The sequence below is a fragment of the Podarcis pityusensis genome (genome assembly GCF_964106645.2).
Source record: "Podarcis pityusensis genome assembly, chromosome: 2".
NCBI classification, from domain to species: domain Eukaryota; kingdom Metazoa; phylum Chordata; class Lepidosauria; order Squamata; family Lacertidae; genus Podarcis; species Podarcis pityusensis.
The window spans coordinates 71,775,720-71,796,019 of NC_138029.1; the positions used below are offsets into that span (position 1 = coordinate 71,775,720).

The 20,300-nt window shown below is 40.1% G+C and overlaps 1 protein-coding gene across 5 annotated transcripts in view; it reads left to right on the top strand.

Annotated features, from left to right (window-relative positions):
- The first annotated feature begins 2,526 nt into the window (after nt 1-2,526).
- Nucleotides 2,527-20,300, top strand: part of RBM6 (RNA binding motif protein 6) — a 57,439-nt gene continuing 39,665 nt past the window's right edge. For 2 of the 5 annotated variants that reach the window (XM_080996401.1, XM_080996402.1), the window contains exons 1-6: nt 2,570-2,715; nt 6,451-6,558; nt 8,013-9,327; nt 9,717-9,806; nt 10,553-10,622; nt 19,229-19,302. In XM_080996401.1, the coding sequence (XP_080852527.1) occupies nt 6,515-6,558; nt 8,013-9,327; nt 9,717-9,806; nt 10,553-10,622; nt 19,229-19,302 (1,593 nt within the window). In that variant the 5' untranslated portion in view covers nt 2,570-2,715; nt 6,451-6,514. Of the gene's footprint in view, nt 2,716-6,450; nt 6,559-8,012; nt 9,328-9,716; nt 9,807-10,552; nt 10,623-19,228; nt 19,303-20,300 lie in introns of all 5 variants that reach the window. The other 3 variants (XM_080996404.1, XM_080996405.1, XM_080996403.1) reach the window with 3 other exon arrangements.

Below are 20,300 nucleotides of genomic sequence, written 5' to 3' on the forward strand. Positions count from 1 at the left end.
GCCCATTTAGTTTAGAATCCCTTTCCCTACAGTGGCCAACTAGATGCGCCTGGAAAGCACAAAAGCAGGCAATAGGCCTCTCTCAGTTTCTCCCCCAGAAACTGGCATTTGGAGGTCTGCTGCCATTAAGTGGTTTAAAAGAATGAACGTAACATTTTATGAACATGCCACTAGTACCTCATTCTCGAACTTGGAAACTGGTGACAATGCTTCCTTACCTCTGCTTGACAAAATTGTTCAGAATAGTTAATTACATTGAGAATATGAATGTCTTGTCAAACCCACATTTAAGAAAGACTAGGTGTACGCCTATCAAGAGAGACAGGTAAGGTGTGAAATGCTTATTGAGGAGCCTAAAGTGGAGGGAAAAGGAAACATAGTTCTACTGTTATAGCCATTTCCATCACCTCTGTGATGAAAGGGCAGGGCTTGGCCTACTGGTTTCTGGGGAGATGTGTGTGCCTTCCACCCCACAGCTTTACACATTCAAGCCTCCATCAGCACAATGAAACCAAAGGACAGGGATGGGTTTACTAGGCCTTCTCCTGCCCAATGCTTGATGAGGCTGAAGGCCTCCTCCACTTCCTGTGTCTTAGTGCCACCTTCCCTTCTGATTTGCAAATCTAAATGCATTCTGCTAACTATGCTTACTTGCGCAACCCAGACCCATCTCCAAGTCATGGTAGTGTGTGACTAATACACAAACCCTCCACAAGTGTTATCAAGTGTTATTTTGTTACTCTCCACCCCCTTCTTCCAAGGTACCTGAGACAGTTTACAATGTTTAAATACCTAAACAAATAAATTATATAAAATGTAAGGTAGCACTGTAACAATTAAAGAACCAAATACTGACTGCAACTTCATTAAGAATGCCTTAGTTTATCAATTTTATTGAAAAAATAAAAGGTGAAAGAAGAGTCTTGAGGTCAGCCTCCAAACGTATTCAATGAGAAGCCTTGTCCAAACAACACGTGGAATAACAACAAAAGTGTTTCAGATCATGTGTAGAATGCCCGCCCAAACTTCGATATATTATGATAACTTTATCAGAGCGCTTCACATAAAATCCTGCTATTCTTCAAAATAAATCTGCTTCAGCCCTTCTTCTATACGACTGGAATGCTAATACAACCGCAGTACTGACCAACTTCATCAACAGCAAAAATCAACAGCACAAATCTTGTCGCTGCCGTCATCGTTCTTACAGGCTCAACCCATGAATATAAAGCTGCAAGTCCCAGTATTACACATCGACGCTAGAGAAAAGGAGGAAGTGGGTTGCGGAGCATCCTGGGAAATGTAGTTATAAGACATACATCCCTCCGCACTGAGCAAGTGAGTTCTTTTTCTTTATTTCCTCTTTCCAAGCAGAGCATTTAGGGCGTATAGGAGCATTAAAAAAAATACAAATATTAGAATTACAATTCAGTTGTCTGATGATTGATTTCCCAAGTCCTTCTGTAGCTATCTTTTTCTTATTCCATGGGGCATAAGTGAGAGCTGTCCACACAAAACAAGTGGGACCGGACCTGCAACAAAATGTTTATTACATTTACTATTTACATATTCTAGTTCAGAGTGATCTTGTTCGCGGTTCAACCCAGCCTTCGTCAACGAAACTCGCATTGCATTTCCCCACCCCTGCAATCGATCAGCGTCCCGCAGCTACTGATGCTCAGTCCTCACTAGGTTGACTTCTTCTTTCCCCCACGGTTTTCTTTTGCCTTTTTTTGTGTGTGTACTTTTTCAAACCTTGGGATTACTCCGAGTTCCCTCTTGTATGTGGCTGTTGTCTGGTAGCAGCACGCAGATAACAAAATTGGAATACAGAATAAAGAAATCCAGGATTTTGGCGTAGCTGTGATTTGGTAGCAGCAGCAGCACTTTCTCCACCTCCAGCACCCGACAGCAAATCACGCCTTTTCTAACTTAGAGCTATTATTATTATTATTATTATTATTAAGTTTTAAGACAGTTAAAGGTTCATTTCTTTTTGTTGATGAAATTTGTATACCACTGACTGCAAGAAAAACCTTTAAAGCGGTTCCCATGCCAGTGCATTGTTTCCAAATTGAAGAGCGTGCAACTTATACCAGTTTTAGTGCAGCTCCCTACTAATATTTTCAGTGAAAGGCGGGCTGACGTTGCTCTAGCTTTCTTGCAACAAAGGGCTACCTACGTTAATAAGCCCCACCCAGCATCCTACTGCATATAAGAAAACGTATGCTTCATTGACTTGACTGCACCCGTTGGGCTTTAAAGTTTGAAAGCACTCGACCAAAAAAAGAAAATAACAAGAAAATTCCGCAAGAAAGCTTGCTTTTTAAAAAAAATTTGGCTGCCACGCGCAGCCCAACCCCAGCGACGCTAAAATCCTGGATTTCTCCATTGTTTTCTTTGGGCAGCTCCCACTTCCGCCTCTTGGAGAGACCCCCAAAAGATGGCTTCCGAAGCTATCTGGGAACCGCTCTATCCGCCTTAAGTCTATGGTTAGCCGTATAGGCCGCTGCGCGCGTGCCCCGGGATGGCTGGGCGCTCTTTGCAAGGTCACATGGTTGAGCGCACCGGAATTTCCGGTTTCCTCTGGTTCGGCGTTGCGGCTTCGCTGTGGAGGCCCAGAGTGGCCGAGCTGCCCGCCTTGCTTGTGGTGGGTATCTCCCCTTCGCGCTCCCGCTCTTTCTCTGGCACGGAAGGCTCCGCCTGCCTCGCTGGGTATGTGCGGCCGGCTCCAGTCCGCCTTGGGTCGTGAGGGAGGCGGGTAGGGAAAGGGTCCCCCCACCTTTTGTCCCTCTTGGAGCAGCGAGACCGCACGCGGGAAACGCGCCTGGCGCTGACAGGGCCGCGCGGGACAGGGCGGCGGGGAGGGGAGCCTCTTGCCAGGGATACCGGTGACTCGGACGCATCCTCAGTTCGTGGCATTTGCTGGGTGGGGGGCAAGAAGAGGGGGGCGTTTGGGCCGTAGAAATGCTCTCCCGGAAGAGGGGGGCCTGGAGGGGTATCCGCTTGTTAACAGTGAAGGAGGTAGACCCAAGTTCTGCACCCGGCGACGGCGAGGACTCTTGGTTTATTATGTATTTTGTGTCCTTTTTCTGTAGTTTTATGTTGTGAACCGCCCTGTGATCTTCGGGTGAAGGGCGGTATACACATTTAATTGACAAATACGTAAATAATTGGGGGGTGCGATGGGTTTCAAGCTTGCTGTGAGAACGCCTTTGGAAGGTTCCCCTTCAGTTACTGGTATCTTCAGTTGACAGGGTTGTTCAGAGGCCTCTCTTCCTTGGCACTTGGGCGAGCTGCTGCCAGTGTAGGCTAAGCTGGAGGATGTACCATTGGATTGGCTTGTGTGTAAGATTTCCTGTGCTGTTAAACTCTGTCAAGGAGATGTGGGGCGCTTGCAGATTTGTGATCTAGAAGTATGATTGGAACTGAAGGTGCAGAAACAAAACCCCTGGCTCTAGGAATAATTGTGCAAGCATCTGGGGAGGAAATGAAAAGTTAGTAAATTTAAATGATCTCAGGAAGGTGTTTTTATTTTTAAAAATGTGTTCATTGTTTTATATAGTTAATTGTGAAAACAACAGATATCACCAGCTGTCTTAGAAGGGGGCCTCCCACCTTCCCATGTCTCACACGCCAGAATGCTAGCAGTAACACACACACACATATGCATTGCAGGGTGTTGGACCCCCGAGGTCCCTTCCAGCTCTACAGTTCTATAATTCTATGATAATCTAAAAAGCTAGTGCTCTTCCCTTTAAAAAATATTTTAATTTTATGTGAAGTTGTGCAGATGTAATCATATCATTTTTACATCTCATCCCTAACCGGCCTGTTGGGAGGAAGAGTGGGATAGAAATTTAATAAGTTAAATAAAAATGTCTGCTTGGAAGCTACTTCTGTTGAACTCCATTGTATCTACCCCCAAGATAGTAGAATTAGGAGTGTGGCCTTAATTAATTGGCTATGAGTAATAACTGTAGTTTTGGAATCAAAGCAAATGCAGTCACACTTTGTTCCAGTGACATGTTGCTGCAGGCAACACATAAATGAATGACAGATTCTAATTATGCAAACCATCAATAACCCTTTACCTCTCCCAGAGCTCCTTAGAGTATGAGTGGGATAAGAAATGAAATAAATAAAAACTATTTGGCATTTCCCCCATTATATTTACTGAATATCTGGAAAGACTTGTTGATGGATATAGAGCATATTCTTGTTTTTATTAGTTTTAATATGGTAGAATTTTTATTCAGAACACACTCTATTTGAGCATTGGCTTGGGAACACCTAATTCTGTAGCCATAGTTTAATTTTGTTACAGCTACACTTATATGCTGCTTGAAGACACCCATTCCAAACTGGCTTTAAGCAATTTAATATAATAAATACCTGAAAATGCAAATAAACAAAAGAACCAGTTTTAAAACAAGCATTAATTAATCATCAGCATCAAAAACACCCAAAATAAGGAAATCAATATATTGAACACTTTTTAAAGTATAATTATTATTTTAAAATAAAAGTTATATTTTAAAATGCATCACATTGAGTTCTTGGAAAACAAAGGACATACCTCTACAAATAGTTTGTCTGCCATTAAAAATTGTTGTTGTTTTTTAAAAAAGTTGTGTACAGTAACCTTCAGGGCAAAAATTGAATATCCTTGGATTGAAATATTCACCTAGTTTCTCTTGTGCTGCCATTTCTAATCGCTGCTTTCTGTCCTTTCATTGTTGTGCAGAAAATATCCTGTTTGTCCTGTGTAAACTATAGCAGTTCATTGTTGCAAGTGATGGAAAGTTGTTTGCCACTGTCAGAAAATGTAGTAATTGGTTGTTGCTAGGATAACATGCAGTTAGTTATCAGTTCAGTAGTTATTCTTATAATGCTCAAATCAATGCAAGTCATAAGGTTATTTGTGACTTTCTTTCAATACAAACTGTTCACAGGCTAGTTGAGGCACAGAACATGTATAGGAAGTGACACATAAAGAGAGGCTTTGTTTATCCTGCTGCTCAGTCTTTTCTTTCCAGACTGCTCCACCCTAACACTCAGCTGTGCTGTTTTGCAATTTATCTTTGTTAATTCTACCTATAATTCAGGTAGAAATGTATACTAAATATGTTTTTTCCCCAGTGCACTTGTGTTCAAGGTATCTAGAACTCAGCACATTTTTGCTTTAGTTTACTAGATTATCATATTTACTTCCCCATCTATAAAAAGACAAGTTTCCATGCAGAATTAATGCTAGCACAGGTTTTTTTTTTACTTATCAGTATCAGATTAATAATATTTATTCCCTGCACTGGAATATGTATTGTATTAAGTGAAAACCCGCCCATTGGTTGTGGAATTCATATTTATAGATTTATTTTTAAAGCCAAGCCCTAGAATTTATGCTGGAAACAAAAGTATTTTTGATATAAACATTGGAAACAGCCCAATTGGACAATGTGGCATAGTGCTGGCCACATATTTGCCCATTTTTGAGTCATATTATTCATTTGCAGAGTTCTTCTGAGGAAGACCAAATGCAACTAGTATCCTGGTTGTTCCCGTATAATTAATAGTGGTGGATCTGATCTTTCTTCTTCTTTCACCTTCAACATATTGTACATCGATTTAAATTGGGATGCATACAGACTTTTGTTCTTTATAGAGTGGGTGTTTAAGGCAAAATGTGGTGGAGTTCAGGAAGTGCTGTACATTTGCCAAAATCCAGAATAAAGAGCATCTTGCTAGTGTTTTTGGCAAAACACAGGTGATTTATTTGTGGGCAGTTAGGATGGACTTGAAGTGCTCTGAATTTCAGGTATGCTAGATGTGTGTAAAGTTCAGTGAAGATTAGATAAGAACTCCTCTCTGTGATGTGCAATGTGCTTTGCTGGGCCTCCTTCCTTACTCTTACTTCCTCTTCTTCTGCTCTTTCCACTCTCCATATCTCATCTCCTTTGACACTTCTGAATAAATTATGGAGCAACTTCACACAATAAATTAGCACCTGTTGCTTTTCTTTGGATATGACCCATGTTGTGGTATTGATGCTATGTTTTAAATTGCTCTAATCAGAATGGGCTTATTTTATAATTCTCATTGATTTAAATGCTGTCTGTAGATGTGCAGGATTCACTGAGATGTTGAAAGACCTGATGAACGTTCTAGACTGTCATTGATTCAACCACTCTTGTGAAACATAGGACCTTGCAAACCTCAGTGATGGGGAAATGTTTTGATTTAGAATAGTTAAATCTCACAGTTTGCAGTGGAAATTTGCACTGTCTTTCAGTTGCACAGTGGTCAACTGCTTAGCTTTTGACTCTTACCTTTTAGGTTCAAATCATTCAAGAAGTTGAACTGGGTAATATTTGCTGGTTTAAAAGATAAAATTCATTAGCCAGAAGAATGCTAATTTAGTTGGCTTTTTATCATATTTGTATCTTGTAGAAAACAAAGCTGCAGTTTGACAAAAACAAGAACTCTTTCTTCTGTTTGTCTTATCACAGACAAAATGTGGGGAAACCCTCGACCAGCCAACAGAATGGGTCCTTTTCGGTAAGTGTTTAACATGAAATAAGTTTTTGGATTTATATTTGTACTGCATTAGGCTAGATACCATGTAATAAGATGACACAAAATTTCTGCTTCATAATTGGTAACCACTTGTGACAACCCACTTGCACAGCATCTTTACAGGGCTTGCCCTTCCCCTCCATCAGCTCCTCCCCAAGGTTTCCTAGTGCTGCTTTTTATGTAGTCAAAATAACATCTCGAGTACACACGAGGGAGGTACCATTAGTTCTGGGGGAACCATGCTCAATGGTCATGGAATGCTGATGAGAGGAAGAGGATAGAATGGAGTATCTTGGAAGCAGATGTAGCTGGTGCATATAACTCAGTGTACACTTGGAAGGTATGGACATTTCCCTTGTCAAATTGACGGTTATATTAACAAATGCCGACAGGAATTATTGAATGTTGTTTTGGCAGAAAGTAGGTTCCAGAAAATAGATTCCACTCGATGTTGGGACACTGTAAGGTCATGGAAGAGTGTTTATGCTCGTGTTTAAATGTGCAGGACATGAACTTGACCCTCATGGCCAAAGCTACTTTGCTAGGCTACTAGAACTGTACGTTATGCCTTGTGTTATTGTAGGGCCTTGGAGTGTCTAGGATAATGCTCCTGGAAACTTTATGACATGCATGCCAGTGAAAAATCTTGAGAGAAACAGCTATACTGACAGAACCACATTGATAGGTTTGGGGAAATGTCTTCAAAGAGTAATGGATAGTAGCCATCAGCAGACGACAGAGATGCTTTGCTTTTATGCATGGGTCTGCCTACTAAATACGCATGAGACATGTTAGCTGGGTATGCAGTTGTTATGGTGCAGATGAAGGAGCACATGAGGAAGGTGCAATATGCACTACTACAAATTGAGATCAAAGTAAAACAATGGTGCGAGCTGAGAAAGTATATAAAATCTCATAATTGTCTCCCCTTCTTGATAGTACGTTAGTACAACTAACACATGGACTGGGCAGTGTCATTCAAATAGAGTATTGAGCTTGTCCACAAAGGCCTTGTTTTATGAATATAGCAGCATGAGCATAGTTGCTCGACTGCTTAAGATAGTGATAAAACCAGATTTAATGGAAATTCTTTATTTGGAGGAGCATCAAGGACAAATGCGGTGGCTTCCTTAATGGAGAATTCCAAATGCCCCAGCTGTATGTACTGTGAGACTATGTAGATTGTTACCTTCAATGACTCATTAATATTTCAGGTATTCCATGTTGAGTTCAACTGGGAATTATGGTGAAATGGGAGTACGCAAGTTTACTTGTCACGCCTGTCGTATACTACCTCCTCTTAAACTACCAAACATCAATATCTTCTGCGGATCTTACTGTTGAACAGCTCTGTAAAAGGTTTAGAGAAGAACATGCTGATGTGTAGATTACAAACTCGAAGGACATTATGAATAACACTGTCTTTGTTTCTACAGTGGGAGCCAAGAAGAAAGGTTTGCTCCCGGGTGGAACAGGGATTACTCTCCTCCTCCCCTTGATAGTCTTGCTCAAGAAAGACACTCTGGCAACTTCTCTGGCAGAGAATCACTTCCTTTTGATATCCAGGGACACCCAGGCATCCTCAATCCTCAGTTTGCCAACAGAGAGGAACCTACTTTCAGCTTTGGAGGTAGAGATGGACCACATAGTGACTTCAGAGGTGGGGAGGGTCATTTGCATGGTTTTGGAGGCAGAGATTACCCACCTGATTTTCAGAATAGAGATGAGTCACACTTGGACTTCAGGGGCAGGGTGCCACTTCTTCCAGATTTTAGAGGCAGGGAGATGTATCAAGGAGATTTCCAGGATAGGGAGGGGCAGTCTATGGATTATAGTGGAGGAGACATTCCTCCAATGGATTACAGGAATAGGGATTCTTTCCGTATGAACTACAGGGATAGGGAAGCTCATAATATGAGCTATAGAGGCAGAGATGACGCTCCATCTGATTTTCGTGCAAGGGGAACATTTGATTTAGACTTCAGAAACCGAGATGGATCTCACCCACACTTTAGGGCAAGGGACATGTCTGAACAGGATTATAGGGGCAGGGAGCAGCCATATTCAGAGTTTAGGAAAAGAGAAATGCCTGATATGGACTTGAGGAGCGTGGGTGCAGCTGACCTAGACTTCAGAGACAGAGATGTACCCCATTCAAATTTCAGAAATAGGCCAAAATCTCAGACTGATCAGGATTTTAGGGGTAGGGATGTGCCACCTCCTGTGGATTTTGCAGACAGAGATGTGCCCTCGGTGGACCCAAACCTTGTGGACTACCAGCATAGCCTTTCTACAGTGCCGCCAACAGATAGAGAATGTGAGGTAGATGAGGCTGGACTTGCTGCTAGGGAGCGGTCTTCCTTTAGTGTTCAAAGCAAGGAGTTTCCACATTCAGAACCAAGAGCCAGAGAAGAAGAATCTCAAAGACAGAAGCCCGAGACTGACTCTTCACTAGACTTCCAAAGTAGCTGTGGTCCTCTTACCACTCTTCAGGACCAAGATAAGCCTTCTCAGGCCTTTGTTAGCAATCAGGAGTTCCCTGCGGGTGAACAGCAAGTATCTGAACCATCTGCTCTTGGACTTAAGGAAAAAAGTGACCTGGATTTCCTTGGAAGGCAGGATACAGACTATAGGGGCATTGAGTATCGAGATGTAGATCATCGGCTGCCAGGAAGTCAGATGTTTGACTATGAACATGGCAAGTCTTTTGCAGAGGGCAAGTCGTCTAAAGATTCTCAGCCAGATCTTCAGGTATGTGATCCGTTGGAAAACTTGTATCTATAATCATGTGTAAACATATTTATGAAAGCTTTGGAAGAATATGTTAATTACAGCCTCCCCTCCTTTGTATATTTAAAACCTAGTTAAGCTACTGTAAGGTAATATTGCAATGTTATTTTATAATGTTGAAACTTTCTCAAATCTAGTAGTCTTTCTTTGCTTACTAATAATTCAAATTCCACATTCCTGACTGACGGGACTCCAAACAGTTTACATGTGAAGCTGGTTGTGCTTCAACATCGTGAACGTTTTATATAAAAACAATACTGTGTTATTTACTTTAAATCATTATAAACTGTTTAGTAAAATGATAGGTCTTCATTCTTGTCGTTAAAGTTTCCTTGAACTTTTTCTTTAAGGACCAGGATTACAGAACCGGCCTCAAAGATATAAAACCAAGCAAGCTGATTCGACTAGGAAAAGTGCCTCAAACTGCAACAAAAGATGATGTAAGTATTTATTTTGCTTCTTGATACTTAATTAGAACAGCCAGTATTGCACAGTAACAGTTTTCTCCATATGTTGTATTATTTTTATTGTTGTTGTTGATTAAATTTATATGCTGTCCTTCATCCAAAGATCATTAGGCATTTGACAACATAAAAGCACAAAATGCACAACATAATAGTGAAAACAATAACACCCCCAACACACACATTTAAAGGCCATATATAGTTTAACAGCCAAAGGCCTATTTGAAGAGGATTGTGTTTGCCTGGCACCTAAATGTATGTAATATGGGCGCCAGGCAAGCCTCCCTGGGAAGAGCATTCCATGTGGGGAGCCTCTGTGTAAATGGCCTATTCTCGTGTTGCTGCCCTCTGGACCTCTCATGGAGGAGACACACAGATAAGGGCCTCAGATGGTGATTGCAGGGTCCGGGTCAGTTCATAGGGGGAGAGGCGGCCATTGAGGATCTGAGGCATTTAAGGCTATATAGATCAAAACTAGCACTTTGAATTGGATCTGGAAATTAATTGGCAGCCAGTGCTGTTGGGCCAGGATTGGTGTTATGCACTCAAACTGTCTTGCACCAGTGAGCAACCTGGTCACTGAATTCTGCACCAGCTGAAGTTTCCAAACTGTCTTCAGAGGCAGCCCTGTGGTAGAACAGAATGTTCCTTTTTAAAAAATGTTATTGTGTAGGGTTTTTGGTTTTTTTAAACTTAACCTGAAACTTTGTTTGCTTCTGTAGATTCTTAATGCTTTCCAAGCGTGTGTTGGGACACCAGTGAAGAATATGCGCCTGAAAGATTATACTACAGGTGAGAATTTATTCAGTGTCTGTTGGGTGGATTTACAGTTCACCTTGCAATTATGGCTTCCTTTTCTAACATCCTCACTACTATTGATTAAATGGCCTTTGGGTCATCTAGTCTTCCCTTGCCTTCTTCAGGATTGAGCCCAGGCTTAGCAGAGGTGATTTACAGCTGACTTGCTAATTCTACGTTAGCCATGGAAAAAACCCCAAAAACACTCCTAAGGAAGCCTTCTGGAGATGACAGTGGATTGTTTCTAGTGGATGTTCTTTATTAAATCTTCTCATTGGGCAAGATTACTTGCCCTGTAACATCCTAGGTACAAATAGTCTTCTCTTGAGATGTTGTGGCACCTAATTCCAGTCTCTTCAAGTCCTGATAGCTCTAAATAGCTCAGTGGAAACGTTTCTATACTTATATGCTTCCCAAGTTTCTATACGTTGGGTTGGACTTCTCATTTCAGAGGATGGCTTCATTAAAATCTCCTGGCCTCAATCCGTAAGTTCCTGACTTGTCCAAATGAACTTTGGTTAGGGAATAATTAGCAGTTTTCTTGGTGGGGTTTGGGGAGGCAAAGAAAGAAGGACAAGGTTAAACATGAAGGTAGGGAATGTGAGACATTAATATTATAGTTCCAGAAGGGGTGAGAGATGCAGGAGGAAAAATGGGGAGATGTTCTGGAACTTTTCCTTTTCCTTTTCCTGCTCCAGTCTGATTGTAACAGAAATCTCTATGAGGATTTAAAATCTGGATCTTCTTTAAAGCAAACAGTTCTGTAACCTACTACTGCGTGCTACATCCTTAGTACACGTATTTTCTGGGTCGCTGTGATGTGGGAATCAAATAGTTTCCTTATATACCCTCAGTTTGGGTACGGGCACTGAAAATATCCACAAAGTTGCAAATTTTTCTTTTCAGAAGTTGTTCTTGGAGTACCTCCAAACTGCTTTCAATATCCTGAGTACAGAATCTGTTTGGAGACTTTTCATCAGTTTAAAGGGAAGCAAAATTCAAACTGCTTTTTGAACTTGGTGTATAAAGAGCAGTGTCTTTGTGCTATTAGGGCTGCTTCTGTGAAGGAAACTTGGGGGGCTGTGAGGAGACATAACAGCAGGCCATCATTGGCGCACTGAACATGTACCTTAGCATCATGCAGTTCCTCCTTCGCTTGCACATGGAGATCAGAAGCTTCTGATCACCGTTTTAGGCAAAGCACAATTTGCAGTTTGTCTGAACCCAGCAAATGAAGCTTTCTGCAAAATGCCTGTAAGCCAGGTTTGCAAACTATGAGTTGAACATCGCTTGCAGTAAATCCATAGTTTAATGTTTGGGCAAAACTGCAAATAGTGGTTTGATGCAGATCATGGCTGGAAGTTCCTTATTTTCTCATGTGGGGATAGGAAGCAGAGCGAAAGTTTAAGGCTTGTTTTTGTGATGCCAAACCATGGGTGAAATTCAATATAGCACTTAGGCAAACATTCTGTCCTCCACCTCTCCTCCCTGTGTCTCCTAAATCTGTTCTATGGGTTTCCCCAGGCCTCTGGAGCAGATTTGATGCTGGCATGGGGTGCATGTAGGGAGAAAGATCCATTCTGCAAGCAGAAGTTCGCATAATTATTTAGTTGAAAACCACCCCATGTTCTGCTGTTAAGTCTGAGTAGTTTAAGTAAGTCTGTTCTGCTGGATACAAACATTTGTCAATATATGGAGATTCTCCCTACAATGTTCTTAATCGCAACGACAAAGAGGCCATACAGCGTAATAACCCCTAACTGGGAGGGAAATAATATGATCCGTGCTTCTCTGCTTCCTTTATGTATTGCTGTTTACAACATGATTCTGTTCAGATTTATGATTTAAAAAAAATATAATAATTAAAGAAATATTTAGTATAAAATATTTATTTGGAAATGATAATTTCACACCCTTCTGTATTTCTACTCCCAGAGAGGTTGACTGCTAGTAGTAAATAGTTAAAAACAATACAGCATCATATTGAAAAACTAGAATTAAAGCATAGGTGTGTGCAGTTTTGTTTTACTTTCGGTGTCAACTGATTTCTTTTTGAAATGTTTGAAGCAAACCATTTGAGCTGAAAAACAAATCCTTGGAATTGAATCCCTGTATTTATGTTTCTGACAAGTATGTTGGGAAATAGAGAATTGGGATAAAGTAGGGTTGAGTTCCGTTTCATGAGTAACCACTGAATGAAAAGTTCATTAAATGATTAGTAAAATAGAATTTAGAGGAGAGAAATTTATTTTAGCACTCTGGTATGTATAAGCAGGCATAAAATATGTGTTTGATTTGTATTAAGGTGTAACTTCTCTTTGGATTATGACGTGGGGGGGGGGGGAATTACAAATGTGCCTGGTGTGGTTTGATTTCCAACAGTCCTCAGCACTGCTTGAGAAGCTGTACCCAAACTAGGGAGCTGAGAAATCCTGTCAACCATTTACAGAGCTTTCAGCCAAAACTAAATTGAATGCCATGTTCTGTGTGCTGCTGCAATACAGCAGAAAAAAATAATATATAGAGGGGATTCTGGGTGCAGAGAAAGTTCTGTATTCTACAGGCATCTAGGTTTTCTGGGAAGAAAATTCTATTTTAAGCCACCTTATATATTTGTCAGAGCAATAAATCTAAATATTTTGAAAATGATAGGATGTAGAAAGGGATGAAAATCTTTGAATTATGTTCATATTTTGATAGTCAAATGTGTTCTTGAATTACAAGCAACTGAAAGCACTTTGAGATACGTATTTTGCAACTATGGTTTGATGTTTGTACTGATGCTTGGGGCGGTTTCTCAGGAGGTAAGCCCTGATGGGGTGGCATGGGGGTAGAGCTTGTGCAGGAGATCGTAAAAAGTTCTCTATCTATCACAATCTGTGTAGGTTGAGAACTTCTCATGTTAGCTGCCTTGTTAAATATATATATATGAAAAGGTGGGGTATAAATTTAACAAATAAGGTTTGGTGAATACTTTAGGTTATAGTGAGTATTACAGGTTATATCTGTTCGATGAAAGATCTTCATTCAGTCCTTCTCTTACCCGTTTTTGCCATAACTGAATTCTGCCCCTCATCTTTGGCTGCCTGATATTTCTCTAAATCAATTAGAAAATAGTTGCATGTGGAACTGAGTTTCCTCTGTGTAATGCATGCTAAAGTTCTGGTAGGCAGGGAGTTTGCAGCTTGTTGAAAACATGGCATATTTAGTTCATATTTTACGTAGCCTCTTTAGGCAGGTATGCTACGTTGATGTGACCAGATAGCAACTGTAAGTCTCCATGTGAAAAGTGAGCAAGTATGGCCTGAATCTATCCTCTCTGATAACGTGACATAAGATATTTGTTCTTACTTCTCTTAAGGATGCACGCTTCACCTAGCCACATCATACATGATCAATTTCATGCTCTTGTTTCTGGGATTTGACTAGTTATAATTCAGTCTGTGTTCTGCCATATATTTTGGCAGCCTAGATCTGACAGGATGTTGAAGCAAGCTAGAGGATTTGAGCATGATGGTAGACGGTTGATGATTTGAAGCTCAAAGAGAAGAAGAGATCTGTACAGTCATATGCTTCAGGCTAAGCATTTTCGGGTTGCTCTCCGTGGTGACCCAGAAGTAACGGAATGTGTTACTTCCAGGTTTCGCCGCATGCGCAGACGCTCAAAATGACATCACACACATGCGTGGAAGCGGTGAATCACGACCTGTGCACTCGCAGGCGCGGGTTGTGTTCGTTTCAGGATGCGAACGGGGCTCCGGAACGGATCCGTTTGCATCCAGAGGTACCACTGTGTATGAGTAATTTGGGGGAGAGGTGGGATGGTTTTTCAGTTTGTGCCTTGGTGCATTGAAGCATCTCATTTCCCCTATTTTGGGTATGTACATCACAGGAAGAGAGAACTTAATGTCATTTTTATGGCAGGCAGCTTGAAATTGGACATATGGCCTTTTGTTTCATATGAGCCAAGAAATATTTTAAGGAGTAGGTTGTCTCTAATAATGCTGACCAGTGTCATCATATCCAGTGAATGAGCTTGTGAGCAAGTCACTTTGTTTTCTAGCCATCATTGTGATTGCTTGTTAACTCCCAAGAATGATGTGATCATCAAGTCTAAAACTAAATAAATTATTGAATAAAAGTTTATTTTTTTAAAAAGCCAAACTCCCAGTGTTGCCACTTGTCTGAAATATAATTAAGACAGAGCCATATTCCATTTGTTTCATCAAACCACAGTTCCATGGTTTCAATTTCATAGAAATTACATGTGATGTAATTTCTGCATACAAAATTTCATGTCCTATTTTTTAAATAAGAGATTAAACCACAGTTTCTTTCTGTTTGTTTGTAGATATCATGGATAATTGTGGCTTAAATAAGCCAGGTTCTATGAATGCAAGCCAAGGGACTAGGAGGGAGTGTACAGTCATGTGATCAATTCTCTGGCCAATAACCATTATGTCTGAACTGAATCCTTATCTCTCAATTTATTAAAAATGATATGGTCAAGTGTAAGCTAATGTATGGAGGCCATTTCCAGCAATCTGCTATGCCTATAATGCATAGACCAATCTGAACCTTTATGTAAAATACCCATATGCTCAAATACCAGTGATGACTGTGATAAATATGTGTTTAGAAAGATATGTAAGATGATAGTCACCATTAGAGAAATTCATACCGCTGTATAGTTAACATAACACTTTTTTGAGGTTTCCCCCTGCCATGAACTTCTGAGCACAAACTAAGCAAGTTGTTGTTGTTGACAACAACTTGTTGTTTTAAAAAATAGCTAGTATGGAGTGGGGAAGAGACCAAATAGGGAACATATGGATATTGTGGAGTTTAACCCTAGGCCCCTACCATGATTCAAAACATTTGTATGACGTTGTTGGGAGTGGTCATTAGGAGATTTGGAGCAATGAATTAGTTCTCTGATGTGTTGTAGTCTAGTACCTGACATAGACTGATCTGAATGCAGTGGTGGGCCAGGTGAGGGCCCGTAACCTGAAGCTGAATTTTGACAAGATTGAGGCACTGTGCAGAGGTGGTTCCTGGGTCTGGGAATTGAGGCTGATGTTGCGCTTACCCTAAAAAGGGGCAGATACATAGTCTGGGTGTGCTCTTGGTTACTGGTGGCTCAACTAACCTCTGTGGTAAGGAGCACCCTTCACCATCTTAGGTTGATGCTCCAGTTACAATGGGTTCTGAATGGGGATAAACTACTGGCTGTGATCCATGTGTTTGTAACCTCTAGGTTGGATTGCTATTATGCAATCTCTGTGGGTTGCTGTTAGGTTTGGTTCAAAATCTGCAGCTAGCGAAGAATGGTTTTTACACTGCTGAGTCTCCTGTTTCACCCACAGCATCTGTGTGGAAAGAACTGCACTGGCTGCTGATCAGTTACTGAACCAAATTTAAGCTGTTAGTGTTGGCCTTTATAGCCCTGAGTAGCTCAAGACATGGATATCCCCAATAGACTGACCCAGTCATTACTGTCTGCCGAAGGGGCCCTCCTTACTGCGGCTCAACCTACAAATATCTATTTGGTGGGCACCTGGAGAAGGGCCTTTTCTGTTGTGGCACCTACCTTGTAGAATGTTTTTTCTGTTCAGATTTGGTGGGCACTAAAGGCGGCATGTTTCCTGCCATGAACTTTTCCTGATTGCTAGTGTTGTTTCCTGTTTCCTGTTGCTGTTGGCTACTGTGACGTTGTTATGAAAACTTGTTGTTTTTATTTACTGTGATGTTTTTACTGTGACTTACTGGAGTTTTTTAAGGTTTTGTGTGTTATGATTTGAACCGCTTTGGTATTTTTGAAAAGTGAAACCTAGTCTAAAAATCCTGTTAATAAGCAAATAAATTTTAAAAAATGCTTAAACCAAAATCCAAATAGGCAGTTCATAGAAAGTTTGAGGCAATTGTCATCTTCATCCTGCTTTGAATTGCTGAGAAATCTGTTCGGGGTGCTGTGTGGATAGTGCTGAATTTGTATGGCAGAGAATGAGCTTGAAAATCACTGTTTGGTCACAAAGTGGCGTTGGACAGGCTGTGAGAAGCCAACCTAACATATACTTCAGGGTTATTGGGATAAAAGAAAACTATTTCCATATTTCAGTGTAAATTAAAATATAAACTCATTAAAATTGCATGCAACTCTTGCTGGCCTTGTGAGAGGTATAATAAATAAACATTTGATTTTTATTAAGATCTTAAAGTGGGAGATTGTCTCAGTACATGGAAGTAAAAATAGATTTAATGACAGAAGGCATTATCTATCGTTTGTGTAGAATATGATTAATTTCATCCTTAGTGTTTGTTTCTAATAGAAAGTCACAATAGTTAGTCTTGTGGTAAAAATGTGTCACAAATTTTATTTCCGATTGGGAATTTATAGATCTGTACAATCCTTTCCCTAGTATTTTTACCTGATGGCAGCTGTATTGCTGGGGTGTGTGGAGGCAGAGGAAAATCTGCTGCTTGCAAATGTATTTCACTAGAATGCAAATTTTCACACTATAAGTAGGTAGACAGATAGCATGAGACTGTTTTTAGAGGTTTTGTTTTCAATCAAGCAGCATATAAATTCTGTTAAATAAAAATAAAATAAAATGTAGTTTTGCCTTCAAGAAACCTTTATAAAGCTGCTTAATTCAGCAGCTCATCTTCCAGATACATAGGCATGGGCATTACTCAATCTGCTGCCCCCCCCCCAGGAAATAGATAAAATCTAACACCGTTAGCCAAAATTTAAGTTATTAGTGACATGGAGATACTGCTGAATATGACATCTCCTTTAAATATTCTGCCCTCTTTGTCCTTCAGTTGTGTAGCAAGTCATGTCATGACATATTCTTGCTGTAAATTTGCTTAACAGCCGCCACCAATAATATTGGTTAGGGATGGACACACAACATACAATGTGATGACATCACAATATGGATAAATGTTGTTGTACATTATGAAATGCTGCTTAAAAAAATAATAACAATAATAACAACAAATTATTAACAACCCAAAAGTGCAGTAGCAGGGTATTACATCATGGTATATAGAAAGCAAAAGAAGCAATAAATAGTAAGAAAAGGAAATGGTAAGAAACTAATATAACTCAAGTCATCCATATGTCCTGAGCTGACGTAGATGGTGAATCTTGATCATCAAGGTCCAAAGCATAAGAAAGAAAATCCCACCAGATGGCATAGAAATGTTCTGGATCCTCCAACCCCCAGGAAACTTGTGATTGATGTGTTCTTCCTTTCCCCCCACCTTAGCCAAATTCCATAGGTTCTTATATCACACATCCCTATGCTACCTGTAAAAAGTTCAGCGCTGAGTGATAAGCAGACCGAAGCATTGCAAACTAGTTTTAGGACACAGCATCTTTCCAGTGATTTCATGGCAGAGGAAGGTGGATATCTCCTGATAGACAAAGATGATGTGTGTGTGTGTGTATGTCACATAGAGTTTCTGGTATTTGTTTGCTTGTTTTCTTTAAAGAAAAAACAAAAACAAAACCTATTCATACTCCTGTGCCAGTTACTTATCTGTGCTACACAAGGCCTTCTGTTGCCTTAATTTGTTCTATCTGCAGTACCAGATCGGACAGAGTTAGTACATAATGTTTATGTTTTGTATTATTCGTGAAAAGAACTGAAGCATCTGAGTAGATGAAGCAGTCAAAACAAAATGTTTTATTTTTGTTTCATTGTGAATTATTCCATTGCAAACCAGTTCTTGCAGTTTCAGCCTTGGAAACTTTGCACTCTGTTCCCTGCTTAAAGTGACACATCTTCCCTTGAGTAAGCCTTGGTATTAATTTAGATGGTTATGAATCCTTGATAATTTTGAGGTAAGGACATCTTTATGTACCCTTCTGGCCTCCGTTTCAGGCAGATGGGTGCATTGCTTCTTGAAATAACTTTCATCACTAGAAAATACTATTCTATTAGTGGAATATGGTTAACTAACCATTTTACAATATGGTTAAAGAGATTACAAATGGACCCCCCCCCCCCAATAATTGCTTGTCCTTTAACTTGGACTGCCTGTGAAGAAAGGAACAATAACATTTTAGAGTAGTCTTGTTAAATTTCTTGCAGTGTTTTAGAACTGCATTAGATCAGTTTAAAAATCAAAAGGGTTAAAAAAATGATCTTCACTTGGGGTGAAAAAGATTCTGAGACTAATACTATTACTGTAGTAAAAAATTAACAAAAACTTAAGCACTTTGACTTCTTGGTTTCACAAGGGTTGAAATGATGCCATTGAAACCAGACTCTGCTGCCTGGACTTTTGAAATGGGTGTTATGCTTTTTTAATAAGTGTAACTCTGTAGTGTTCAGTATCTCCTTAATTTCTAGGAGAATGAGCCCTTTACACTTTTGTTGGCTTTTTAATGGAAACCCACATTGCCTACTGAATTTTACAATGTTTAAGACCAGTTTTTAAAAGCACAACTATTGCCTTTGTTTTGTTTTATGGGGAGCATAGGGTGGCGGTAAATGGGTGTGTGCTGAAGGGAAGGGGAAACTGGGTACTGAAATTGTGGCTTTCTGGCACTAACGCAAATCCCGTCTGTATTTAAATGCTGTCCCCAGGTTACGACTATGGCTATATCTGCGTGGAGTTTTCCCTCTTGGAAGAGGCCATCGCCTGCATGGAAGCCAACCAGGTTGCTTTACACTTCGGTCGAAAATGCTGCTAGAAGAATATTTTTGTGGGGAGGGTTGACACCTAGTGATTTTTTAAAAAATAAAGATTCAGAGAAAGTCTTCCCCCCCAAAAAACTGTACAGCGTAACAGCCAATATGCTGATGTATTGCAGAAATCTGGAGAGGCTTAATGTTCCACAGAAAGAACTTAAGTTCATTTTTTTCCTAAATAGTCTGCCTCTCAAGTTGTGCCTGGTTCTCAGGCTTGATAGTTTTCAAGTGTGGTAGTTAAGGAAAGGTTTCCAGTTCTGGTGGTTGTTCTTATGAGCTTGTATATGTGGTAGATTTCAAGTGACAGTAGCTAAACTGCTAATGTCAGATGTTTCACTTTCTTGATTGTACAGTAAAATGAAAATCTGTACTTCCTCTAAGCAAAATAGTTATGTTTGAATATGCTCTTGGGAGTGCAGACTCACACACACCCCTCTACATGTATTCATGGGCTAGACCACTAATATGCAGCTCTGAGTGAAAAATCCAATTTGCATGCCTCATTTGTCTATGTGTTTTCATCTGGTTGGAGGGGCGGGCTTTGTCTGTTTCCTTGAGTATTCATATTTATATTTTTATGCAAGTTGGAGCTGCATAAGAGAAGTCTGGCCTGTTTCAGCTGCACCTGGTTAATCTGAATGTCTTAACATTTTCTTAGAAATAGAAAGTTGCTAGCATAGCTCCAAATTATATCTTTGGCTAGGTGTACACACACACACACACACACACACACATATATAGTGCTATAAGTAAAAAGTAGTCAATTATAGCAGAAAATGGATCTTACAATAATACCCATGGCTTGGAAATTTTAGAAAATAAGCTCAATGTTTCCCCCCACTTTTAAGAAATTGATCAAATTCTCAGCTATTTTTACATAGTAAATTCTTACTTGTTGTTACTCAGTTCTTCATATCCAGCTTGAGAAATGTCTTCCAGTTTCTGGCTGCTACGATTCTAGAAGTGA